Source organism: Lepisosteus platostomus, chromosome 26, assembly GCF_059453375.1.
Source record: "Lepisosteus platostomus isolate fLepPlt1 chromosome 26, fLepPlt1.hap1, whole genome shotgun sequence".
NCBI lineage: Eukaryota > Metazoa > Chordata > Actinopteri > Semionotiformes > Lepisosteidae > Lepisosteus > Lepisosteus platostomus.
The window spans coordinates 5118028-5143544 of NC_142636.1; the positions used below are offsets into that span (position 1 = coordinate 5118028).

The 25517-nt window shown below is 46.8% G+C and overlaps 3 protein-coding genes across 3 annotated transcripts; 2 read left to right on the top strand and 1 right to left on the bottom strand.

Annotated features, from left to right (window-relative positions):
- Nucleotides 1-1690: 1690 nt before the first annotated feature.
- On the top strand, nucleotides 1691-2953 carry LOC148639764 (fish-egg lectin-like). Its single transcript, XM_088621486.1, has 3 exons — nucleotides 1691-1798; nucleotides 2169-2414; nucleotides 2592-2953. The coding sequence occupies exons 1-3, from the start codon at nucleotides 1750-1752 to the stop codon at nucleotides 2936-2938; spliced, it is 642 nt and encodes a 213-aa protein (XP_088477612.1). The 5' UTR covers nucleotides 1691-1749; the 3' UTR covers nucleotides 2939-2953.
- A 2797-nt stretch (nucleotides 2954-5750) lies between these two features.
- LOC148639765 (fish-egg lectin-like) lies at nucleotides 5751-6854 on the top strand. The gene is made up of 3 exons (XM_088621504.1): nucleotides 5751-5979; nucleotides 6143-6485; nucleotides 6577-6854. Exons 1-3 carry the CDS (start codon nucleotides 5793-5795, stop codon nucleotides 6716-6718), a joined length of 672 nt encoding a protein of 223 aa, XP_088477630.1. The 5' UTR covers nucleotides 5751-5792; the 3' UTR covers nucleotides 6719-6854.
- A 7760-nt stretch (nucleotides 6855-14614) lies between these two features.
- On the bottom strand, nucleotides 14615-23308 carry LOC148639766 (uncharacterized). The gene is made up of 18 exons (XM_088621502.1): nucleotides 22750-23308; nucleotides 22246-22343; nucleotides 21156-21298; nucleotides 20694-20828; nucleotides 20318-20480; nucleotides 19995-20093; nucleotides 19704-19831; nucleotides 19251-19397; nucleotides 18769-18861; nucleotides 18355-18477; nucleotides 18118-18243; nucleotides 17636-17758; nucleotides 17132-17280; nucleotides 16857-16977; nucleotides 15994-16184; nucleotides 15606-15750; nucleotides 15229-15300; nucleotides 14615-14905 (listed from the first exon to the last, which is right to left on the bottom strand). Exons 2-18 carry the CDS (start codon nucleotides 22334-22336, stop codon nucleotides 14657-14659), a joined length of 2298 nt encoding a protein of 765 aa, XP_088477628.1. The 5' UTR covers nucleotides 22337-22343; nucleotides 22750-23308; the 3' UTR covers nucleotides 14615-14656.
- Between the last annotated feature and the right edge of the window lie 2209 nt (nucleotides 23309-25517).

The following is a 25517-nucleotide window of genomic DNA, read 5'->3' on the forward strand; positions in this document are numbered from 1 at the left end:
CCCCTCTATGACATGCTTGTGAGATTGAAGAGCGCGTTCAGCAATAGACTGATCGAACCACGGTGCGACAGGGAGCGCTACAGGAGGTCATTCTTGCCTTCTGCCATAAGACTGTACAACGCATCCACTGTGTGTCTGGGCAGAGGCAACATTGACAGGGACCTGTTTCTGGACTGAACAGTAAACTGATCCAGCTGTTCTTTTTCTTTTTCCCGTTTAAAACCGTTTTTGGGCAATATATGCCAGGGACCTGTGCAATACATTTATATTCATATTTATATTGTGCAATTTGTGTACTGTTCTGTTCTTTGTGTGTTCTGGACTGTGAGTAACTCTTCGTAGTGCACTTCTCACTGTACTGATTGTACTGTATGTATAGTATTATTATTATTGTATCATTCGTTACACTGTTGCTGTGTTGTCTGTGTTAAGCTGCAATTTTTTAATCATGTACATAACCTTTTACATACCTGTAAACTATTTTGAAAAGCCAGGATGCCTTTCTAAATTGGCAGCAAACTAGTCCCTGTCTTGGAATTTTATCAAAGACGAGCCAGAAGAGGTGTTCTCATTCACTCAGTAATGCATTTATTCATATTGCGCAATAGGGAAAAACAGCAACCACCAGTCTGTGCAGCAAGTGAGAGCTGATTTTCAAAGTAAAATAGGAAAAGGTCCCTTATTTTATACACTTAGCTGATGCAACACCTCAACTTGTTTACTTCATTATGGTAGGTTGGTAAAGCAAAGACAGGCGAGACAGTCATTTTCCAGTCCTTATAGGTCTTAGGCTGAGGACAGCTACGTGCAGTTACCCATCGCCTTTTTGCTGGGACGGAGATCAACATATTCTTAGAACATCCCATGGCCTTGACTCGCTGGGTACAATCACACTTTGTTCTAAGAATCCAGCTGCTTTTACAACACAGCTCTGCCCGTAAACTGACATATTTAGGATAAAACACTTTTTTTCAGTAACTTTCCATTACATCCCATAGCGAAAATCCACATGGAAGACATGCAAGCTCCACACAGCAGGAAATTCAGTTGGACATCAACCCCAGGAACTGTGAGGCTGCAGTCCTTAATCCACACCACTGTGCTGTCCAAATGGTCACTCGTGAATTAAGTGCTTTAAGAGCTACAGTATCATTAATTCCCCATTCTGAATGCAGGAACTTGTGCTTTCATAGATTTTAATTATCACTAATCCTCTCCCACATGACATTAACTGAGAAAACAAGACTGGACTTGGAATATTTCAGTCTAGGGCCCAGATATTTTCCTCTAAGTGCTCAGAAAAATGTAATCTTTAATCTGGGAGATCAAATCTGAAATGAAAAAAAATATCTCATGACAAAGAGCAAGAGTAACCAAACATTCATCTTTGCAATGAAACTATTTGTCTCGTTATCTAATTTAGACCACCCCTGACCTGCACTACTGGAGGATGTCACTGCTGGTATTAGTACTAATCCAGCTCATGACTATCTGAAGCACTGGGCTTCAATTTCAGTTCTTGTCGCCGTGATTCCTAAACCCTGAGGATAAGGTCTATGGAAAGAATATAATTAATGATGTCTTCTGTAATTGATACTTGAGTGATTCAATCAGCAGCTCGTTATGGTTCACAATTTAACACCTGGTTAGACAGGTATGTGTAGAAGCTGAAGCCCAGCAGTCTTGAGTATATAAAGGCCACTGTGGGGGTTTATACCATACATGAGGTTTGTGTGATCACTCATCAACATGGAAGGGAGAGGCTGTGTGTTGTGTTTGCTTGTAGGATTTTTTCTAGGTAAGGTTTGGGTTTCTTACTTTGACTAAAAGGAGCAGCATAAAGGCAGATGGGAGGATTAACTGCATGCTGCTAGTATTTAAGGATTTCAGTATAGGTATTTGATCTTGAGTATAGATGCTGCCTGAGTGTTAAATCCATGACATGGATGTTTGTGTGCTCTTGAAGTTCTGCAAACCTTTGATTCTCTGTGTATGGAGCTCTGTTCACTTGTGGTTGTTGCTGATTCATTAACACCCTATTGGCTTGTTTCTTCTGTCCTCATATATTGACTTAGTCCCTTGGTGTCGGATGCTCATGATCCTATGTTGCCCTCAGCCCAGGCTGCTTCCACATGATCATTGACCCAGTGGTGTCCTCTCCTTCCCAGTGGCTGTGGCTGAAGCCCTGCAGTGTCGGGCTGTGCCTGGCAGTCTGAAGCAGGTAGATGCTGGTGCTGGAAGGGTGTGTGGAGTCGACAATGCAGACAACCTGGTCAGCTACCAGGGCAACAGCTGGGTCTCTCTGTCCATGAAGGGGAAACATGTGAGTGTGGGGCCAGCAGGGCTCTGGAGTGTGAGTCTCGCAAGCCTTGTGTTCAAGTGGCTTCGGGGAAGGTGGATCCAAGTACAGCCAGGTGAGGCTGCAGCTGATCTATATGGGTTAGAAATGATAGCTTTCAAGTTTATCCATGGTTAGTGGCTGCTTTCAGCCAGAACATCTTTCATTCCTCAAGTGTTCATGACCTCATACTGAGGAATGAGCACTGCACTGCCCCCTGCTGAGAACAGCTGTTTCTTGCTCTCCTCTGCAGGCTCCCTCATCCAGATTGATGCTGGTGGAGACAAGTTCGTGGTTGGTGTCAATGCTGCCAATTCCATCTTCTGCCTGAACAGCGGGCCTGTGCTGCAGTATGCTGGCCAGGGCAACATCCCCTGGATTCCTGTTGTGGGCTCCCTCAAGTACTATTCCTGTGGGCCTTTTGGCTGCTGGGGAGTGAACCGGTTGGACCGGATCTTCATCAAGTTGGATGTGAGTGGGGATTCCTGCAGAGGCTCCGACAGGTGGTACCCCATTCAGGGCTCCCTGTCCCTGGTGGAGGTGGGCTCAGATGGCAGTGTGTATGGGGTGAACAGGAATGGAGTGGTCTTCAAAAGGTGAGCTGGGGGAGGGTTTAATGCACATGGTTGCATGAATGACTGTCCTAATTCTAGGCTGCTCTAACCCTGTGCCTTTTCCTGCAGGCTTGGTGTTGATGCCTGTAACCCCTTTGGCAGGAGCTGGTGGGCTCTAAGGGCAGCTGGTGTGGCCAGGCATGTGTCCTATGACCGAGGAATCCTCTGGGTTGTGTGCAAAGATGGCCGAGTCCAGAGGTGCCAGGTCTGAGCAGCCTGTGTGGTCTGGTCCTGAGTGGAAAGTGACAGACATGACTGGGCTGCATGAAGGATTCGGAGTGGAATGAGGCACTAATGCCCGTCTTGGGTTTTCTCTGTGCTGCAATAAAAATGCCTGAAAAACCCTGTTCTTCTGTGGTGTCTAATTCTGTAACTTAAAATTTGGTTAATGATCTTAAAACCAGTCTTTCTGATTTAATGAGGAAGACTACCTGGCATGTCCCGTTAGGCATTAATATCCAGACCTGAAAGCCCTTTACTCACATGGCCCTTTGCCTGTAATAAGATAATGAAACATCTAATCTCTTTCCACAGTGGCTTTGTCCCAGTTTTGGGTGTGAATGGATTAACTAAAATGCTACCATGTTGCTTGGGGAGCATCACTGATCGGTCTTTTCCGGTGGTCCTAACCAGGGATGTAAGTTGAGGCTGTGACTGGGGTCCTCAAGGCCTTTCACTCTCTTAACCCTAAACCACTCCAGTGTAACATTTGTTCCCATAATGTCAGTGCAAAGCACTTGGTCTTAACTATTGCATCCCTAACCATGTTGACTGGTGCTTTTTTTTTTTTTTACACAACAGTTTGTATTCATGGTCGAATACTCACCTGAGGTTTAACTCGGGTTCAGGTGTGATACTTCATTGCTGTTATGAGTTGAGTGGGATGTGGCTTGGTGAACTTGTACAATTGAAGTTGCAGTTGAATGAATACCAACAACACATTACAAAAATAACACCTATTAGTACTTTACCAAGTTGTGTGCATTTATAATCAAGTGAAGCAGTATCGTGTACAGTCCACTCAACTGTGACTTTTTTTCAGGTGATTGTTTACATTTTTACTTCCTTACTTGTAATCAGTTTTTCCATTTATCTTTCAAAATGTTAATTTAAACATTTAAAGTAGGCTGAGTATGTGACAATTGCTGATACAATGTCATTGAGATTTGTTTTTGTAAAAGATCATTACCAACTGCAACAATATGGTTCCGCAGTACTTTTGACCACACTTTGTGCAACCACCAGTCTGTGCAGCAAGTGAGAGCTGATTTTCAAAGTAAAATAGGAAAAGGTCCCTTATTTTATACACTTAGCTGATGCAACACCTCAACTTGTTTACTTCATTATGGTTGGTTAGTAAAACAAAGACAGGCGAGACAGTAATTTTCCAGTCCTGATAGGTCTTAGTCTTAGGACAGAGAAGACAGCTACGTGCAGTTACTCATCGCCTTTTTGCTGGGACAGAGATCAACATATTCTTAGAACATCCCATGGCCTTGACTCGCTGGGTACAATCACACTTTGTTCTAAGAATCCAGCTGCTTTTACAACACAGCTCTGCCCGTAAACGGACATATTTAGGATAAAACACTTTTTTTCTGTAAGTTTCCATTACATCCCATAGAGAAAATCCGCATGGAAGACATGCAAGCTCCACACAGCAGGAAATTCAGTTGGACATCAACCCCAGGAACTGTGAGGCTGCAGTCCTTAATCCACACCACTGTGCTGTCCAAATGGTCACTCGTGAATTAAGTGCTTTAAGAGCTACAGTATCATTAATTCCCCATTCTGAATGCAGGAACTTGTGCTTTCATAGATTTTAATTATCACTAATCCTCTCCCACATGACATAAACTGAGAAAACAAGACTGGACTTGGAATATTTCAATCTAGGGCCCAGATATTTTCCTCTAAATGCTCAGAAAAATTTAACCTTTAATCTGGGAGATAAAATCTGAAATGAAAAAAAATCTCATGACAAAGAGCAAGAGTAACCAAACATTCAGCTTTGCAATGAAACTATTTGTCTCGTTATCTAATTTAGACCACCCCTGACCTGCACTAGTGGAAGATGTCACTGCTGGTATTAGTACTAATCCAGCTCATGACTATCTGAAGCACTGGGCTTCAATTTCAGTTTTTGTCGCCATGATTCCTAAACCCTGAGGATAAGGTCTATGGAAAGAATATAATTAATGATGTCTTCTGTAATTGATACTTGAGTGATTCAATCAGCAGCTCGTTATGGTTCACAATTTAACACCTGGTTAGATAGGTGTGTGTAGGAGCTGACGCCCAGCAGTCTTGAGTATATAAAGGCCACTGTGGCGATTTATACCATACATGAGGTTTGTGTGATCACTCATCAACATGGAAGGTAGAGGCTGTGTGTTGTGTTGTTTCCTTGTAGGGTTCTTTCTAGGTGAGGTTTGGGTTTATTGCTTTGACTAAAAGGAGCAGCACAAAGGCAGATGGGAGGATTAACTGCATGCTGCTAGTATTTAAGGATTTCAGTATAGTTATTTGATCTTGAGTATAGTGTTAAATCCATGACATGGATGTTTGTGTGCTCTTGAAGTTCTGCAAACCTTTGAGTCTCTGTGCATTGAGCTTTGTTCACTTGTGGTTGTTTCTGATTCATTAATGCCCTATTGGCTTGTTTCTTCTGTCCTCATATGTTGACTTAGTCCCTCAGTGTTGAATGCTCATGATCCTATGTTGCCTTAAGCCCAGGCTGCTTCCACGTGATCATTGACCCAGTGGTGTCCTCTCCTTCCCAGTACCTGTGGCTGAAGCCCTGCAGTGTCGGGCTGTGCCTGGCAGTCTGAAGCAGATAGATGCTGGTGCTGGAAGGGTTTGTGGAGTCGACAATGCAGACAACCTGGTCAGCTACCAGGGCAACAGCTGGGTCTCTGGGCATGAAGGGGAAACATGTGAGTGTGGGGCCAGCAGGGCTCTGGAGTGTGAGTCTTGCAAGCCTTGTGTTCAAGTGGCTTCGGGGAAGGTGGATCCAAATACAGCCAGGTGAGGCTGCAGCTGATCTATATGGGTTAGAAATGATAGCTTTCAAGTTTATCCATGGCTAGTGGCTGCTTTCAGCCAGAACATCTTTCATTCCTCAAGTGTTCATGACTTCATACTGAGGAATGAGCACTGCACTGCTCCCTGCTGAGAACAGTGGTTTCTTGCTCCCTCATCCAGATTGATGCTGGTGGAGACAAGTTCGTGGTTGGTGTCAATGCTGCCAATTCCATCTTCTGCCTGAACAGTGGGCCTGTGCTGCAGTATGCTGGCCAGGGCAACATCCCCTGGATTCCTGTTGTGGGCTCCCTCAAGTACTATTCCTGTGGACCTTTTGGCTGCTGGGGAGTGAACAGGCTGGACCAGATCTTTGTCAAGCTGGATGTGAGTGGGGATTCCTGCAAAGGCTCTGACAGGTGGTACCCCATTCAGGGCTCCCTGTCCCTGGTGGAGGTGGGCTCAGATGGCAGTGTGTATGGGGTGAACAGGAATGGAGTGGTCTTCAAGAGGTGAGCTGGTGGTGGGGGGAGTTAATGCACATGGTTGCATGAATGACTGTCCTAATTCTAGGCTGCTCTAACCCTGTGCCTTTTCCTGCAGGCTTGGTGTTGATGCCTGTAACCCCTTTGGCAGGAGCTGGTGGGCTCTAAGGGCAGCTGGTGTGGCCAGGCATGTGTCCTATGACCGAGGGATCCTCTGGGTTGTGTGCAAAGATGGCCGAGTCCAGAGGTGCCAGGTCTGAGCAGCCTGTGTGGTCTGGTCCTGAGTGGAAAGTGACAGACATGACTGGGCTGCATGAAGGATTCGGAGTGGAATGAGGCACTAATGCCCGTCTTGGGTTTTCTCTGTGCTGCAATAAAAATGCCTGAAAAACCCTGTTCTTCTGTGGTGTCTAATTCTGTAGCTTCAAATTGGTTAATGAACTTAAAACCAGTCTTTCTGATTTAATGAGGAAAACTACCTGGGATGTCACATTAAGCATTAATATCCAGACCTGTAAGCCCTCTAATCACATGGCCCTTTGCCTGTAGTAAGCTAATGAAACATATCTAGTCTCTTTCCACAGTGGCTTAGTCCCAGTTTTGGGCATGAATGGATTAGCTAAAATACCCCCATGTTGCACAAATATAGACTTGACTGTGGCTTTGAACTGCATATAGAACTAATGGTGGCTTACAATGAGCTGAACAGCTGTACAAGTCACTAAAAGGAAATATCTTCGGTAAATAATACTACAATATTTATTTTTTAATAAATATTTTGCTTTCTTGTTCCATGTTAACAGACAACAATATGTGAAAATGTTACTGCAGCAGAAAAAAAAATGCAGATCAGGGGGAATTTCAAGCTTTTCAAGAACAATGGACAGCGATGGCGCTTTGTGGCCAAGAAGAGTGGCACATCTCTGTGTCCTTTGTGAGAACACTCTTACTGAAAGAGTGCAATGTTAAAAGCTTTTGCATGTGTAAAGTATAGACAGTGCCTCTGTATGTTGACTTTCTCTTTTGCAATACTTTAAATTGGATTATTATATGGTATTGTAGCCTATAAAATAACTTGACCTACAGTATATATATCCAACGCTGTATGTACAAGACTCTTGTAAAACACATTGTGCAAAAGAATTAATTGATATTGATACTCTCCATGGTTACACAAACAAAAGGTGGTGTCAGAGGTTATATCAGTGTGAATGGAAAGAGCCTCTCTGGAGTATGTATCAGTAAGACACTGAGTTCAAGCAGCAGCCAGGTAAGACTACAGCAGATGTGTATCATTCAGCAGCTGAGCATAAAGCATGTTAGATGAGTGACACCTGCAGGAAAAGGAAACCTGTTTGCAAGAGGGAGTTCTTTTCCTTCCTACAAAAAGGCGCCCTGGAAGACATACTATTCTATACAGTTGTTGAACACATTCCATTCTGAAGCACATGTGAGCTGTGTATTGGGCCGAGCGCAGTTTAGTTTCTGCCATAAACCCTCAGATGGAGGTGGATAGAAATGCCCAAGTTACAACACCCAGCTCTACTTGGGAGCCTCGTTGACTAACTCCTGAGTAACAGGGCTCTATACAGCTGATGTTTGGAAAAAAATGCTCCTTTGCTACTTGTTATGATCCCCGCTTCCCTGTTGCGTAGACCACGCTGAATTAGGCAACCTACCGGATCACTCATTCACCACCACACCACCATCTCATTATACACTGAAGCACGGTCTTCCCTGACCTCCTCGCTCGGAGTCCATGTGAGCTTTATTATTGCTTTTCGCTTGTTCTCGTTTACACCTCTTCGGCTTGGAACTGCTTGTCCCTGTTGGACCTGCTGTCTCTGGATTGCGGAAAGTACACTCCTCGGTTTCAGACTCCTGGCTTTCTGCTTTGAACGACGGCTCCTGGATCCTGGCTTTGATTTAGGATTTCTGGTGTAGTTTTTTTCGAATTGCGGAAAAGATCGGTTGCAAGATTCTTTTTCAGCTCCCGCGTTTATATTTTGTAATCTAAAATATATTGTAGGGCCCTCGCCCGGTGGTGAGGAGGAAGCACACCTAGGCACTCAGGGTACCGCGAAGCAGGCTGGGAGTTGTAGCCGGGGGGAGTCTGAGGGTCAGCACAATGACCAGCAGCTGACCCTGCTGATGTAAATAGTGTTATAGTAGTTTTAGTGTCCCGTGTAGCTTTATAAGTCTATAGCCTGTAGTTAACGAGTTACCACCCTAAACTGTGTATGTTTTCCGTCGGTCTCCTCATGTGTGCATATATTTTGCGTGGTTTCGATAGCAGAATAAAGCAGTCGCTTTCTCTTCAGTCAAACTTCCTCCTACTTTAAATACTGTAAAAAGTCGCCGTCCTTTGGATGAGACGTAAAGTGAGATCCTGACACTCTGTGGTCATTAAAAATCCCAGGGCATTTCTTGAAAAGAGTAGAGGTGTTATCCCAGTGTCCTGACCAAATTTCCCCCTGGCCCTTACCAATCATGGTCTTCTAATAATTCCCATCTCTGAACTGGCTTCATCACTCTGCTCTCCTCCCCACTGAGACCTGGTATGTGAGGAGTGTACTGGTGCATCATCCAGGTGGGGCTAAACACTGGTGGTTGTGGAGGGGATCCCCATTACTTGTAAAGCACTTTGAGTGAAGTGTCCAGAAATATATTTATTTATTTATAAGTGTAAGCAATTATTAATTATTATTATTATAGACTAGGATTTGAATACTGAGATTGACTCGGCATCCTGAATATAGGGTGAGAGACTGTTCCATAAGATAGGGGTCCTGTAACCAAAGGCTTTACAGCCAACTGTTATTTTATTAATTCATAGAATATAAAGATGACCTGCATTCTGTGAACTAAGCAGGCGACTTGGGTGGTATACATTAATAAGTTCCATTAGAAAGACAGGTGTCTGACCTCTGAGAGCCTTGTAAGTACTGTGTAGAAGGATTTTGAAGTCCGCCCTGTACCTGACAGGTAGCCAATGAAGAGAGCTAAGTATGGGGGTTATATGGTCGTACTTTCAGCTCCTAGTAACGATTCTAGCTCCTGCATTCTGAATTCAATGTAAGGTACTGAAAGATTGGAGGGTGCTCCCTGATAGTAGGGCATTGCAGTAGTCTAACCTGCTGTTACAAGAGCATGTATGAATTTCTCTGTGTCTTGAGTGGAGAGAAACTGCCTTAGTTTTGTGATATTTCTTAACTATAGGAAGCATGTTTTAGATACTGTTTTAACATGAGAGTTAAATGAGAGCCTTGTGTCTAATATGACGCCTAGGTTACGTCCAGAGTCTTTGAGGCAAATTTTTAAATCCTCTGAGTTAAGTGCTGAAGTTATAGTAGTCCTGTCAGTACTGTTATCTCCAAACAATAGAACCTCAGTTGAGTAACAAGTTTTCACACATCCTAGTCTTTACTTCATTAATGCAATTAACTAAAGTGATAAGAGAAGAGTTGTCATTTGGTGTAAACAAAATGTATATTTGAGTGTCACCAGAATATGAATGAAAGTTAATATTATGTTTACATATTTTCCTCCCTAGCGGCAGCATGTAAAGAGAGAACAATATTGATCTAACAACCGCTACCTTAAATTGATCAGGTACAACACCTGATGCAAGGGACGTGTTCATCATACTAATTATAGGTCCTGCCAGTACTTCGAGGGAATCTTTGAGTAGCTGAGTGGGGATGGGATCTACCGGGGATCTATACACTAAATGAATGTACTGTATGTAGATGATTCGGGAGTTATTTTAAGGAGCATTGCTTCAAATGTGTGAAAGTCATTAATAGTTTTTAATTCAATTCTCAGAGACTCACTGAAGATGGCTGCTAGGCCACCTCCATGCCCTGAGCAAAGAGCTTTCTGTAAAAAAGTTTCGCCATTAGGTGAGACTTCAACTAAAGGAATAGTGTCAGTGGGTCTAAACCAGGTTTCTGTTACTAGGCAGAGGTCAGAGTTGGTGTCAAGAACCATATCATTAACCGGAACTGATTTGTTGCCTAGTGAGCAAACATTTAACAGTGAGCATTTTATGGTAGTTTCATGTTTTAACTGATTTAGGTTTACCTTCCTTTAGGTTTAATTTCCAGTGGAATGGAAATTAAATTGTCAACACAGGAGCCCCTAAAGGAACGTCTGAATTCTAATCTAGGTCTAGTGATAGTTGCAATACTCTGTCTATTCACACTCATATCTGGTTCTGGATAGTAATGTGATTGATGGGATGCCGTGTGGTAGAGAACCTGGGTCGGTACAGGAGGTGAACTAGAGCTGGGAGTACAGACAGCACGCGATTTAAGATCACATGGCTGAGGCCTGGTTGGTGCTCTTAGTAGTCAAGCAAGCAGCTTCTCTGCTATATTTTGGGATAGAATTAATGATCCCCTCTGGTTAAGGTGGAGACCGTTCCATTTAGAAAAGCCATTCCCAAAAAATGTCCCAATTATTAATAAAGGTGATTCTATTGTATGCAAACAGCGATTTAGGGAGTATAGCCTACTATAGGGTATGTCCCCTCTGTATAGGATTGGTAAGGGACCAGACACAACTAAATTCCGAAATTTTTCTTTGTGCTCTTTTGCACATTTATATAATTTGTTCCAGCGTGAACAACCAAGGTGGAGGCTTCATTGCTGGAAGTTGTGTCTAGTTTCACTTCAATGTCAGAAACTCAGGCCCCAGGAAGGCATTTTACAGAGACCACTGCTTTGTGATGGTTAGGATTTCTAACATTCTTGATTATCGAGTCGCCAATTATGAGCACCTTATTTGCATCAACAGACGTGCTGCCTAAAGCAGAGAACCTGTTGCTGAGTCGGACTGGTGACTGGTGTGCAGGGGGTCTAGTCCTTGAGCTCTTAGACCCCTGTCTGCGACCCAGGGCTCGCGTGTGGTTGCTGCTGGTGACCTGGAGACAGCTGGGCCAGGAGGGACTGCAGCCACTTCTGAAATGACTGAGTGCTCTGACTGAGCTGAATCTATCCATCCCTCAAACTGGTTAATATCTAATAGTGTGCTAATGCGCCCCTCCAAAACGGGAATTCTGTCCTACAACTCTACTATAACTAAACATTTCTGGCATTTAAAATTATCAACACAGTGAAGACGTGAGCTGTACATGGCTTCACGCTCGTGACAAGTCAACGTATTGCTCACAGGCCAGCAGCAACACTCACTAGGTACCACAGAACTCTCTTTTACCAACTTCTTGAACTGGAATACAATCCACCTCTGCTAACTGGCAGAATGGGGAAATGAAAGACGCAAGGAAGTCCTGCACTTCATTAACAGAAGCGACAATTCATTTCTCCTGAGATCTGCACTCTGTACATAGTCTTCTAGTGAATACAAAACACCCATAAGTTAAGAGGCTTGAACTCCTTCCTGCTCAGACCGTCATGTTCACTCAGTAATAACTCGATCTGCCCAGGAGAAACAGCACTAGAACAATCCGATCTGTGTGACCGAGCCTCAGCACGTCCCTGCCTAGTCCAGTAAACAGCCATGACTCTTGAATCTGCAGTGAAAAAAGAAGCTCAGAAGGTGAGATGTTTTCTTCTCTTCGTACTTGAGCTCTGTGCAAGTCAGTAAAATTGGAACGCGCTCCTGACTGCCAAATGTTACGTCACAATCCTGCTGCCACTACGTGACACATGCGCATATTCAGTGATTACAATCATTAATATTATTAATTGATTGAAAGTTATTATACAACTTAGTATTCTTCCTGCTCTCCCCACAAGCAAATGGTTCTCTTATTTCCAGTGTCAGTTGGAAAGTGTGTGAAGACACAGAGCAGCGCTTCTTCTTTATGACATGACCTCAGACATGCGTCTCCCCACGATCACTCTAGACTGCGGCTTCCTCCCACTTTCCACAGACCTGCTACCTTGTCTTTCACGCTACACCATCACCGTGGCTTTTCCTGATCATAAAAATCTCCAACCAAACCAAACCAAACCAAGACAATTCATGTTCATTTGCTGCACCGATTGTATGAAAGAATGATCTAGATTTGCAACAGACAGATCTGTCTGCTATACAGTGCATTATAATGTTACTACTTGATTCCCTCACACACAGACCTCGTGCTCTCAACAATCTGTAAAAGCACATCGCACTTTCAGAGCAGCTCGACTCCCAGGACACTGCAGCAGGGCCGCGGTGTGAGAAATCCCTGTGGGCCAGGAGAGCCAGAGACCTGCCGCTGTGCCGCAGGAGGTCAGCGGACTGATGGGTGGACAGACTCGCCGGTTTGGGCTGAAGCTGAATCACCTGAGCTCTCCTGCGCCCCTCTGTCTCTCTCCTGCACTTCACTGCTCTGTATTCTGTACTTCTGTGTGAAACAGCTTGTTTCCAGCTCCTCCTGTCTGAACACTTGCAGACTGAAGACAGAAAAGCGCTTCATACACTTCAGTGTTGGTTCAGCACCATTCATACATTCTGGAATGAAAACCAGCTTCTGTACACATTGTGTAATTTATTTAAACACAAATGTGTGTGTGGGAGAGAGAGAGGTGTCCTGTCTGGTCCAGACTGAGCTGGGGCGCCCAGGTGTCTCTGCAGTGGCTGGGGAGGGGCGCCCCGACTCCAGAGTGCTGCTCAGGGCCAGGTGAAGAGCTCCATAGCTTCAGCAGCCCTCTCCCGCACCTGCGGCTCTTGGTCCTGCAGCAGGACCCTCAGATCTGCGGGAGGAAAGAGACGAGGCTGTTACTCGGGGTCCTGCAGCCCTGCTCAGCTCCTGACACACAGCTGCAGTGCTGATCCAGCTCTTGCCCAGCAGGTGTGAGTTAGGAGACACTGTGCAGAGCAGCAGGTCTGGACCTCATGCAGTGGGGTTAAAGAAGGAGTGTGAGATCCTTTCTGTGTGACATCTGTGTTCTCTTCACTGTCAGAAGGAACAGTAGTCAAAAATGTCAAACTATGAAGCTGAAAGAAACGGCCACACTGTAATTCACAGACCACACAAGTCTCTAAAAAGAATAAAATAAAGCAGAGCAACTACAGATGTGCAATTCCACAAAAACCTGCTAAACAGGCCAACTATACATTTTTCATCTCCATGCTCTGAACTTCTCAAAACTTTGTACACTGGGTATCAATGGTGTGAGAGGCTACAGCCAGAATTTCTGGTTAAACAGACTCTAAAATACTAAAATACTAAATACTAACCCACTGAAGCTAAGCAGGTGTGAGCCTGGCCAGTAACTGGATGGGAGACCTCCTGGGAAAAACTAAGGTTGCTGCTGGAAGAGGTGTTGGTGGGGCCAGCAGGGGGCGCTCACCCTGTGGTCCATGTAGGTCCTAATGCCCCAGTATAGTGACGGGGACACTATACTGTAAACAGGTGCCGTCCTTAAGTTGAGACGTCAAACCGAGGTCCTGACTCTCTGTGGTCATAAACAAAACCAGGGCGTTTCTCGAAAAGAGTAGGGGTGTAACCCCAGCGTCCTGGCCAAATTTCCCATTGGCCCTTACCAATCCTAATAATCCCCATCTATGAATTGGCTTTATCACCCTGCTCTCCTCCCTACTGATAGCTGATGTGTGGTGAGCGTTCTGGCGCACTATGGCTGCCGTCGCATCATCCAGTTGGGGCTGCACATTGGTGGTGGTGGAGGGGATCCCCATTACCTGTAAAGCACTTTCAGTGGAGCGTCCAGAAAAGTGCTATATAAGTGTAAGCAATTATTATTATTAATTATTATATACTGTACAAGAACAACTGGTCAACATACTGGACACAAAACACAAGCATCGTTACCTCGCTGAGCTCTTGTCAGAGCGAAACAAGAGCAGAGTCTCCTCTGCAGCTGCTGTACTTGGAGGCCTGAAACACAGAGGGGTTGAACAGCAGAGCTCCTGCACACACAGCACCACACAGGATACTGCACCAGCGCACACTGCCAACACTCTGAATGGAGAGCAGCTCATGGAAATGTGTTTCCTGGTGACATTGGCAAGTCTGATTAACCTGCCTCATTACTGACAGAAAAATGCATTTCAAACACTAGACAGACGAGGCTGAAAGTGGTGTCCAGTGTCTTGCTGCCGAAATGAGACTACTGTAGCTAGACATACTAGAGCCTTCTTACTAGAGGCCTTTTACTAGCGTGACATATCAGAGCCTGAGTCCTTTGAGAAAACCCCAGTGATCAAACACCTTCAGACTCAAACCTGTTTCAAGGGAAATCTACAGAGTAGCGTTTTAATGCTTGAATTCCCATCCCGGCAATACCCTCATCACTAACCACAGCACAACTCACTTTTACCAGTGGAGCATCATCTCTACACTGAACCTCAATCACTCTTCTCATTGTCACTGAGCTCTTAGCAATGAAGATGGCAGCACTTTCCCGAACCCAGGCCCTTCTGCTCTGTGCACCCTGGAGTGCAAGCCTCTGGGCCAGGCTGAACTGCCCACTCGTTATCTGGACACAGGGAATATTGCAGGGCAGTGTGAGACAGCACGCTACTACTGTACAGGAGCCCCCATGTGAGAGACAGCCCTCCATTACACATAAACACCTCTAATCCATCTAATGAGAGTGTATGAACTCATCAGCAGTACTGTGATTATAATCTGGATATAAACTGCTACTCACTGTAATTAGTGCTCAGTGTAAGCCTGGTTTAGCACAAATATATTTCTTAAATCTGACACAAGTCTTCGTGTGTTTGTGTCCCAAAAGCATGGTGTGCTTCCCTCTCTCATCAGCAGCCCAGAAGCCAGCCCCAGGAGAACCTCACTCACCAGGATCCTGCACATCTCCTTCATGGACAGCACACATTCCAGCGTGAAGTGCTGTAGGACTGTCCAGCAGGCCTGGGGAAATCCACATTGTCAAAACCAGTTTATCTTGAAACAGAGCCCAAATTAAACAGAAACTACACAAATGTCACAAAATAGAAGCCAGCCCTGAAACCCTTTGACACATCCTTGATAGTAACCCTCTGAATGTTTAGATTTCCAGGCTACAAGTTCATACTGACTGTAGGGTTTTTTTTCTTCACCAATTGCAAAGCTGGTCAAACACTGGATAGGTGACAAGTATCAACATCAAAGAAGGACATGAGAAGACCCATTGTCCCACAGGCTCAGCCCAGCCAGCGGCAGCTCTGTGTCTTTACCTGGATGACCTCTGGGCTGGGGTCAGTCAGGTTCAGCAGCACGCTGACCAGGGAGCTGTGGACCTCTTTGTTGAGCCGGGCTTTCTCAGAGCCCAGCCTGACCAGCTGCCCCAGCAGAACCACTGTGACTCTGCGGACCTCCGTGCTCTCCTGTAACACAGACAAAGGACAAGAGGGAAACTTTACACACAGACACGCACAAACTGTCACCACTTATTTTCTCCTCTCAGGGCTGGAGTCTGAGCCCACTGTCACTGTAGCTCAGTAGCTCAAAGAACAAACACTGTAATCATGGATATCCAATTGATTACAATTACAAACGTTATATTTAAATTTAATAGACAAAAACAAATGACACAATATTTGAATAAAGAACATCCTAAAAAACTTACTTTCCAAGCAGGGCCTGGCTCTACAGTACACAAAGGGCACCAGTGCTTTGGCTTGACTCTTGTCCGCGATGGACAGGACAGTGATCAAGCCCAGTAGAGCCCGCAGAACAACTGGCTCAGCTGGGGTCTCCTGCTCTGTCAGGGCTGAGCTCTGAGCTGCCAGCTGCTCCTCTGTATGTCTGTGTATCTGAAGACAGGAGGACACCAGTCGGCCTTCATTCCCAGTACTGCTGGGACAAGGGTTACACTGAGGGAGGGTCATGCTGGTCGCTGCTGGTCAGCAGAAGGGACAGCTAAAATTGACGTGCTAGCCAGCTACATCTGAAGATAATTGTCCACCACACCCGCCTCAGGTGGTTCAAGCTACACAAGCCCTTGGTCTGGCAGCGCTCAGGAACTCGGTCCTAAAGTCTCAAGCTTTTCCCTGACTTCCGACTTTGCTCCTCGGATACTGGCCCCTAGCTTCACCCTGCCTTTGTTGTCTAAATTACCCTATTGTGCTTGTGTGCTGTGACTGTCTGTTTACAGACTGTGCTAATTACCATCAGCTCTGAGTTTGGAGTTTGCTGTGTGCTGAGCCTCTTTGTTCACCCAGCTTCGATCTGTCCTGTTCTGGACGTGACTTTGGGCTGCTGGTCTGCACCACGCTTTTCTGTGCTCGCCAGCCTGTCCCTGTGCTGCAAACAGGGAGCTGTTTGTTCACACAGTCGCTTGCCTGTTTGCTGGTGTCTCTCTGCCTGCTCTTGGGCAGCGACATATTACAGGGAGACAGTACCTCCATGCTGTAGCTGTCAGCTGTCTGACTATCTGTCCTCTGCTCAGTTAGAAACACCAGCAGATTGGCTCTATAGTCACTTACATCCAGTTCTGGATCATCCACCTTCATGTCCCTCATCAGGCCGAGATGATCAGCCAGGTGCTTCACGGTGTCCGAAACCACCTGGCTGGTACTGAGGACCTGCCACACCTCCGAGAGTGAGCTGTAAAATACACCCCCAGCTGTCAGTGCAGGGCTCTGCATTCAAACTCATTCTCAGAGCTAAAATACACAAACACTGACGCCACAACACAGTGCTGTTGTTGTGATGCTTTTATCACTGCAAAGAGCTTCTCACTGTTAGAATTGTGCTCTACCTCTCAGAGGGAGATGTGAGGGTCACTAGGGACTGGATGGTCTGTCTGAGGTCCTGTGCGGCGAGATATAATATCCCCTCCCTCAAACTCTCTTTCAAGCTGTCATCCAGAGTGTAACTACTGCCGAAGAATTGCAGCAGGTCAAGAGCCTACAAGGAACAAGAACAGCAGGTCAGTCTCAGACAGATCACATGAGCTCTGTTACACTGACTGTTGAAGTTGTCCACTACTGCCCCTTTGTTGCAGTTCTCAGTGCTGTCTTCAGAGACAGGACACAGGATCATGTCACTAGGTGTGAACAAAGGAGTCATTTTTCTGAATACTTCTGGAGCAGTGTTTCCCAAAAGCTAAAAACACAACTGTATTGATCAATAGCAAAACAGTTTCCCGTCCAATCACTTCTCACAAACTATCTGTTCTCCGATTCACAGTGACAGGATACAGCTTGTCCAGAGCATCCGTGTGGGAAAACAGCAGACAGGCGGCTGCGTCAGACACACTTACCATCATTGTCGCCAGGAGCTCGGCCTTGGCAGGGAAGCTGGGAGCTCCGGAGGGACTGGCGCTGTGCACTGCCTGTGCCATCATGCCCACACTGCAGCACAGGCTCAGTCTGACACTGGGCTCCTGCAGGGGGACACACAGCAGCTCACTCACTGACAGCCCAGACGCCACCTCACCTCCACCAGCCCTGGGCTGTGATGGACACTCACAGCCTGGACAGCCTTGGACACAGTATCCCTGTGTCCTCCTCCCCAGAACAATCCAATCAGGTTGAAGTATAATTAACAATGTCTACCCAGACACTGCAGGAAAGTAGCAGAACAAATAAGGAAGAACTTTTGCCTGAGAGTTGTTACGAATACCTCCCTGCGTTAGAGAAGCACATTACAGAATGTATCAGTGGTTGAATACACTCTTCAGACAGGAGCTGTGAGGTTCACTCTGTCAGGTCTCTTGTTCTTAAAGGAGGACATGTTGCCTACCTTAGTGGTGACATGGTGTCTCAGTCTCTCCATAAAGTCAGTGTCCATTCTCTGCAGTAGATCCTCTGCAGGTGCTTTAAGTGCAACTTGCCCATAGCGCAGAATCAGGGCACAGGTGAAATCACTCTGCAGTAACAAGCATGACAATCCAGATCAAGGTGCTGAAACTTGTAGGTTGAAGCTGACATTAAGAGCAGCTTCTGTTTGTCTGTCAGGACTCTGATGGAGTACACCTACCCTAGAGCCCTGCTCATTGCAGGGGAAGGCTGGGTCAGTCAGCTGGGTCTCCAGTCTCTTCAGCACAGACAGCACCACATCCAGGTGCACACTGGCACACAGCCCCATCAGCACTGCCAGATCCTGGGACACCAGACAGGCATCAGAGCACTCTTACAACACCCACAAGGGCATCATGCACACTCTCTCATGGACTGCTGTTCTAATGCCATGATAAAATGAGCCGAGTCATCAATATCCGTTCAACTGAATGAATAAGGGCTTCAGCAGTCAGATACACGGCACTTCTGTGTTGCCATGAGCTGTGGAGAGGGGTAGATCACAGCACTGAGCTGCTGTCATTGATGAGGCTCCTGAGGGCTTCACTACTGTAACGTCTCTCTGTGCAGGTGAGCGGGCTGCTGTCCCCATTACCTGGGCGTGGACCATGGTCAGCAGCTGCTCCAGCTGGGATTCCAGCACTGGTCTGGCCTTCGGCACTGCTGCCCCCACAAGCACACTCAGACTCTGAAAGAAGAGCACGTTGGAGTCAATCTGGAGAGGCACTGCTGCTTCCTCAAGAGGCCTCACTCTCTCAGTGTATGCAATAACACGTTAGCATTAGGATTTTGGTAGTTTGATCACACACAAAAATCTGACAGAGCAGGATAACGCCTCCCCTGGACTCTACCCCTGGCAGATCCATCTTGTTCACACCCTTCCACAATCACACGGGGCACCACAGACCATAATCCTCTTCTGCACTGGGCCTCACCAGCACATCACTGGAGCTTGTGGACAAAGGGACACTGGGAAAGTGCTACTAGTGAAAAAATCAAAATCCATTTTCTAAAAGAAACGGACCTTGCATTCCACAACCTGTACACCTAAAGGCCCATTGTCAGTCACAGCCCTACCTTGTTGGTTCTGGAGTAGCTGATGTCCAGCTCAGCTGCATACAGTGGCTGGAAGGCCTGTAAAACTGCTGGCAGCTCACTCTGAAACTTCTCCTCAGGGAGCAGGCAGCACATAGCTGCCAGGGCCAAGACAATGGCCTCCGTCACCTTCAGACAGAGCAAAACACAAACTCCATTATCCTCAAGGAAAGGATTCAGTCACAGGAATGCAAACTTGTCTAAAACCACACAGTTAAAACAGCTTTGAGCAATGAATAAAACCTGCTTCATAAGTGCACCCTATTCAACTTTGCTTACTGTGATCTGAACCCTGGACCCTGATACCCTTCCCTAATACCTGCACGGACACATCTTTTCTTGGCATTCAAGTCCATTCTTTCCTCCAGAACATCTGAGAATTCAGGATGATTAATAAGATGTCAAATAACCTACACTGGATTAAAGATCCCATACCTTTGGCTCAGAAGATGGCAGCCATCTGTGCACTATATCAAAACTTATGATGACCTGGCTTGAACAGTCCTGAACACACTGCCCGGAACCCTGGATTTTCGCCCAGCTCTCATACAGGCCTTCTAATGCTGACAACATAAGAGAGGAACAGCCTGCTACACTCCTCAGCTACATCAAAGCAATCCTGTAGCTCAGTGGGAGGTGGTCTGAACAGGCCTTGTCAGTGGATTGCCAGTTTAACCAAGCAATGAAAACAACTGTCCCCCTAAATGAGACAGCTTGCACACTTACCAAAAGCCATCATTGCCTTCATTTTATTAGTCACAGCAAGGGGAAAAACAGGCACCAGCAGGTCCAGAAGTCTCACTATATCCCTTGCTATGTCACGACCTTCAAAGAAAACACATTTCACACTGGGTAGGGACCAAGGCTCATGATGACACTGGAGACTCAGCAGCAGCATGAGTAACAAACACTGAGCCTTCATAATAAGCTCATGTATCAGGGCTTGAATGGACAGATACGAGCAGTATCATGAAGTTTGAAATACAGCACAGTAAAAAATCTGGAATATATCTGTGCAGATCACACCCCATTAGCAGCACAGAACTTACTGCAGTTGCGGGAGATATCTCCTACAGCATTCAGCAGCGTGTGGTGAGGGAGCACTCCGGGCTGGAAGAAGGACAGCACCATATCCATGGTACAGTCGTAGTGGTCTCTCACCACACAAACGACAATGTTGCTGGCTGGCTGTTGCCAGTCAGGCAGCCATTTCTGAAACAACAGTAAAAAGAGATCAGAGCGTCTTGGGAGTCGATAGTATTGGAGCTGATGCAGCAGGTTGGATCAAGCCAATGAGCACACAAGTTAACATACACCGATTTGCTTCCATTAGATGCATCAATGTGTGCTACAGGCAAGGAAACAGACCACAGCACTACAGAAAGACAACAGTTCGATAGGCAGGAATAAAAGGGGTTTACATACCGGTGACATCGTCATCTCATTCAAAGCCATCGAGACGGTGCTCTTGGCCAAGGACTCATCCAGATGCTGCACAGATATTTTGCGCAGCAGCTTCTCCACTGCCTGGAGGACAGCAGAGCGATGGGCAGTTGTCACCTAGAGCAGGGAAGAACCAAAGCCAGGGGTGAGACTGCTGCTCTCATCACAGCACCAAGAGTGTCTGTTCAGCCTGGCCAACGGGCACTGAGTGTGAAACAGCAGAACCACCCAAGCTCACCACACGAGGGAGTGGAAATGCACACAGAGAAACCCCGGGCTTCCACTCAAGCACATCTGTCAAGATGACAACACGTTAGGGCTTATCTTCTGACTTCTAGTTGTAAGAAACAGCACAGACAGTATCTTGGAGCACACTGGGCTCCTGATTAGAGTGCGTTTGCAACGAGTATGTCAGGAGGTGCGTAGGGAGCTCCTTCATGTTACCTGGGGGCTCTCGAGGAATCCCAGGATGACTGGCAGTGTCCCCTTGGTGTTCCTCTGCAGGAGGGAGAGCAGCTCTTCTATCAGGAGCTTCCCAGATTCCTCATCAGAGCTGCTCATTCCCTCCAGAACAGCCAGGACCTCATCTACAGCAGACACACAGACAGGGGAAACACTGGTGTCGCCGCAGCACAGACTTCTAGGGAGAAAACTCTAAAACTGACCTGTTGTCTGAGGGACCTATAACCCTACTGACACGTGTCTGAGAATTAGAAAGATGAAAATGATTTTTGATGCACAGCCCGTAAAAGCTGGGACTCTTTCACCCCGGAGAGTTTTCCAGTAGAGAGGAATACAGATCTGCTCTAAGGGCAGGAGGCTTCAGAGTGCAGGGTTTTGTTTTCGTGGACCTGAATAACAGCTGCAGCCACTGGGACTTCTGAACCCTGAAGAGCCCACAAAGAGAGCTGCTGTCTGAGTCACATCAGTCCTGTTAGCAGCTGCTCCTCCGCAAACAGAGGATCTCAGTGTTGAAGAAGAATCAGGCAGCAGCTCTGCTCCCAGGTGGAGAACCTCCTTCTGCTGCTCTAAGGGGATTAGAGCCTCTAATTCAGCTTCTCTCACACCCAGTCAGAAGGACTTGGACAGATCTTCATAAATATACATTTGCTTTTCCCAAATTTACAATTAAATGTAAATGAAAGAATAATTGCAGTACATCACTCAGACACAGCTCATTTCATAACCACTGTGAGTTACTCATTTTCAACACTTTCGATAGTTTCATACCTTACATGGATGTTAGTCTTCTTAAAAATACTCTCATACTAAATTATTTTATTTTATATCTTATTATTTTAGCTTAAATCTTCTGTTTATTTTTGCTCAAATCATCATTAGTTGAAAAGATGAAGAGACTGCTGTTGCTTTCCCTGCCTTGAGCTGAGGAGACCTGCAGGGTGACAGCGAAGAGCCCCTCAGGTCAGTCAGAGCTGAGCCCAGGGATGGAGTCCCAGTGGAAAGGGAAGCCAGGAGTCAGTGTGTGGGGGGACTGGCTTCAGGGGGCACTGGTCTAGATCCAGCTGTGTCATACCTGGCCCGGGGCACTGGCAGCCTGTGCGCTGCACACAGGAGGAGAGCCACTTCACCCTGCTGGGCTCACAGCTGCACTCCTTCGGGCTCATCTTGGACCTGTCAGTCAGCCAGTAGAACAGCCCAGTGAAGCAGGGAGCTGGGCGGCGCTTCTCACACACTGGGAGTCAAGGTACTGCTGACAGGCCAGTGCAGACCCACTAGACACCACAGAACTCTCTCTAACCAGCTGGTCCTACTGGAATACAACCCAACAGGCTGAAGGGCAGACAGGGGATATTGAGAACACAAGCAAATTCTTCACATCAGTGAAAGCAGAGACAGGAACAGAAGCAGCAATGAATTCCTGTTCAGATCTGCACTCTGGGCTTTAATAAAACTCCAGCAGGTTAAGAGCTTTTAACCCCCTCTCACTGAACACCGTGTTAACACAATAACCGCTCGATCTGCCCAGGAGAAACAAGAACAATCGGATCCGCGATACGGAGCCTCGGCAGGTCCCTACCTCGTCCGTAAACCACCAGGATCTTCAGTGAAAAGACAGAGAATATTGACAAGCCGTGTCGAGCTGAAGTGTTTTCTTCGCTACGAGCATCAGCGCTGAGCGACTCAGCAGCACCGGAGCGCTTTCCCGGACCGCAATTGTTGCGTCACAATCCCGATGTGTCGACTTCACGCTCACGTTTAATAAGTCATTATAATCACTATATTTAATTATACAATTACATTTTTTATATGCTTTCTGATTTTTCCCAACTCTACCAACAGAAGCACTAATTGTCTGATTTCCAAAGTGTCAGCCGGAAAGTTTAAGAAAACACGGAGCGGAGCGTCTTGCTCACGATATGACGTCACACACCCCTTCCTCCCTCCATCCAGACTCGCCTCTCCCTCCTCTCTCACACGACTCGCTCATCAGGGCTTCTACTGTCACTCCAGTCTCCTGCCAGACCTCTCCCAGACACAGCCTGCTCATTAGTCCTCCTGTGACCCAGACTCGCCCTGCAGATCTGCTCTCCGGCTCCTCCTCATGGTCACTCCGCTCGCTCACGCACAGACCTTGTGCTCTAAACAGTCCGCAGCGACACATCTGGTCTTGAAGCAGCTCGTCTTGCAGCGCCCTGCAGCAGCGCCACGGTGTGTGAAGCCCTGCGGCCGGGAGCAGCAGAGACCCGTCGCTGGGCCGCAGGAGGTCCGAGACTGACGGTCCTGCGGACCCGCTGGTTCTCATAGCGGCGGAGCGGGGCTGCAGGTCTGCCCTCGGCTCTTCTCCGCAGTGACAGGAGGCAGAGAGAGCCGCGCCTCAGGAGCCCCACACGCCTCCACAGGGATCAGCCGCAGGGAGACGATCGCTCCTCCGACACACAGCCGCTCACAAATAACGGCTGCGCTCCTCTCGCGCCCTCAGCGGAGCGGGCAGCCGCGAGCCGGAGCCGGAGGAGGCGGAGACGCCGAGCGCTCGGACCTGCGACTCAGCCAATCAGAAGCCGCGATCAGCAGGGGGCGGGGCCTGAATGAAGAACAAGGATACAGTAGAAATATTTTATACTATTAATATAATAATAAAACAGTTGCCTATGAAAATGCTTGTCAGATGCACCTCAGTTCAGCTGGATCCATTTCTGTGTGAAACAGCTTGTTTCCTGTCTTCATGACAACTTGTCCACGACATTCTGGATGAAATGAAAAAGAACTGAAGTTGAAACGGTTTTTTCCTCATTTGACTGAAACCCAAATGGCTGGAGGTTTAACAGCAGGATATGCAACATGTGTTTCTTCCAAGTGGTCATTTTCCTTCTGCTTCTTGGAATGCCTACTCGTTCAGCTGTACCCAGTAACAGTGGAGGAAAAAGAAATAACAAACAGACATGGATAATACATTTAGACAATAGACGTTCTAACACAGTCAAGACAGGACGTAGTGCAAACAGTGCAGTACCTTAAAGTGCAGGTGCTAATTTGAGCTGTTTATGATGCGGACTGCCCTGGGGAAGAAATTGTTTTTGAATCTATTGGTCAGTGTTCTGACACTGCGATACCTCCTACCAGAAACCAGATTGTGGCCAGTTTAGGTCCCAGTTTCTGTGAGACACCCCCAGACTGTCCTGATCTGAGTCTCCTGTGGGACGGGTGGTGACTCGACTTTTGCAGCAGAGCAGCTGTGTGCTGGGCTGATTCCTTAACTTGGCCTCGGTCTGGCTCAAAGCCCTCAAGCCCAGAACAGACACACTGCCGGTCACACGCAGCTGGAGAACCGCAAACACTATCAGACCGATATCCAGTCCCTGCAAAAGCATCTGGAGACAAAGCGAAGGAGACCGTGAGTGAAGCTGAGGCCAGCCTCACACTGTGAGCTGCAGGTGAGGCTCTCCAGGCCTGCTTCTGGTGAGCCCTGCTGTAGCTCAGCCCCAGTCCTGCTCCTGGATACCCAGGGCGTCGGTGAGGTTTCCAGGGGTCTTCGAAGCAGCAGCTCCTGAAGAGCTGGAAGAAGCTGTAAAACTGGTCCAATAAAGCCAATAATGAGCTAATTGAGGTCACTGAAAGTCCAGCTGGACTGAAATCCTGCAGACACACAGGACTGGGGACCCTGGTCACAGGCTTTCATTCCTGCTGAGCTCTTAGTGTATCGATGGAGCCGTTTGCTGAGCTGATCAGCTGAGACTCCAAGTTAGCTCTTCGATCGAACATCTACACCCCTTTAAGCACCTGAAAAGGGGAGTAAAACACCAAACGGAAGAACAAAGACAGACAGACAAATATGGAAAACATATGGAAATCTTAGTATCAGAATAATACTGACCCAGTGAAGTTCACTGCACACAAATGTATTGGTGTTAAACAAAAATACACTGGAGCTGATCTCCTCCGTGTTTCCGAAATCATCCTCCCGAAAAACGCCGGGTTGTTACTCATGTTGGTCTGAGACAGCAGTTGTTGGGTGTCAGAAAGTGGCTCAGCCAGTCAAGCTGAAATCTACTGTACCGGTGTCAAGATAACAGAAGGAGGCAGAGTTCATTTCCAATTTGTGATTTCAGTTACATTGCGGTTCATATGTACAGTATGTAATATTTAAATGATTGATTAAAGATTTGCCATTTGTGCCTGATCACACACACGTGAACACAGTCGACTGGTCCCTGCAGCTCACCTTCAGCAACAGAGTGTGATGAGACTGTCAGCAGCGGAGAGCTCTCATGATGGTGTAATATTTCCATCCAGTCCTCAGTGTTGTCTGTTGGGTTGAGCTAATATGGACGTGATTTGGACTCATGA

Excerpts from the sequence above, each read along its gene's own strand:
- LOC148639764 (XM_088621486.1), top strand. The coding sequence starts at position 1,750 with ATGGAAGGGAGAGGCTGTGTGTTGTGTTTGCTTGTAGGATTTTTTCTA. Across the intron at positions 1,799-2,168 it reads GCTTGTAGGATTTTTTCTAG|TGGCTGTGGCTGAAGCCCTG; the intron begins GTAAGGTTTGGG and ends TCTCCTTCCCAG. Across the intron at positions 2,415-2,591 it reads GTGGATCCAAGTACAGCCAG|GCTCCCTCATCCAGATTGAT; the intron begins GTGAGGCTGCAG and ends TCTCCTCTGCAG.
- LOC148639765 (XM_088621504.1), top strand. The coding sequence starts at position 5,793 with ATGCTGGTGCTGGAAGGGTTTGTGGAGTCGACAATGCAGACAACCTGG. Across the intron at positions 5,980-6,142 it reads GTGGATCCAAATACAGCCAG|GCTCCCTCATCCAGATTGAT; the intron begins GTGAGGCTGCAG and ends CAGTGGTTTCTT. Across the intron at positions 6,486-6,576 it reads AATGGAGTGGTCTTCAAGAG|GCTTGGTGTTGATGCCTGTA; the intron begins GTGAGCTGGTGG and ends CTTTTCCTGCAG.
- LOC148639766 (XM_088621502.1), bottom strand. The coding sequence starts at position 22,336 with ATGAGCCCGAAGGAGTGCAGCTGTGAGCCCAGCAGGGTGAAGTGGCTC. Across the intron at positions 21,299-22,245 it reads CTGCCAGTGCCCCGGGCCAG|ATGAGGTCCTGGCTGTTCTG; the intron begins GTATGACACAGC and ends TGTCTGCTGTAG. Across the intron at positions 15,751-15,993 it reads AGGCCCTGCTTGGAAAGTAA|CACGGAGGTCCGCAGAGTCA; the intron begins GTTTTTTAGGAT and ends GTTACAGGAGAG.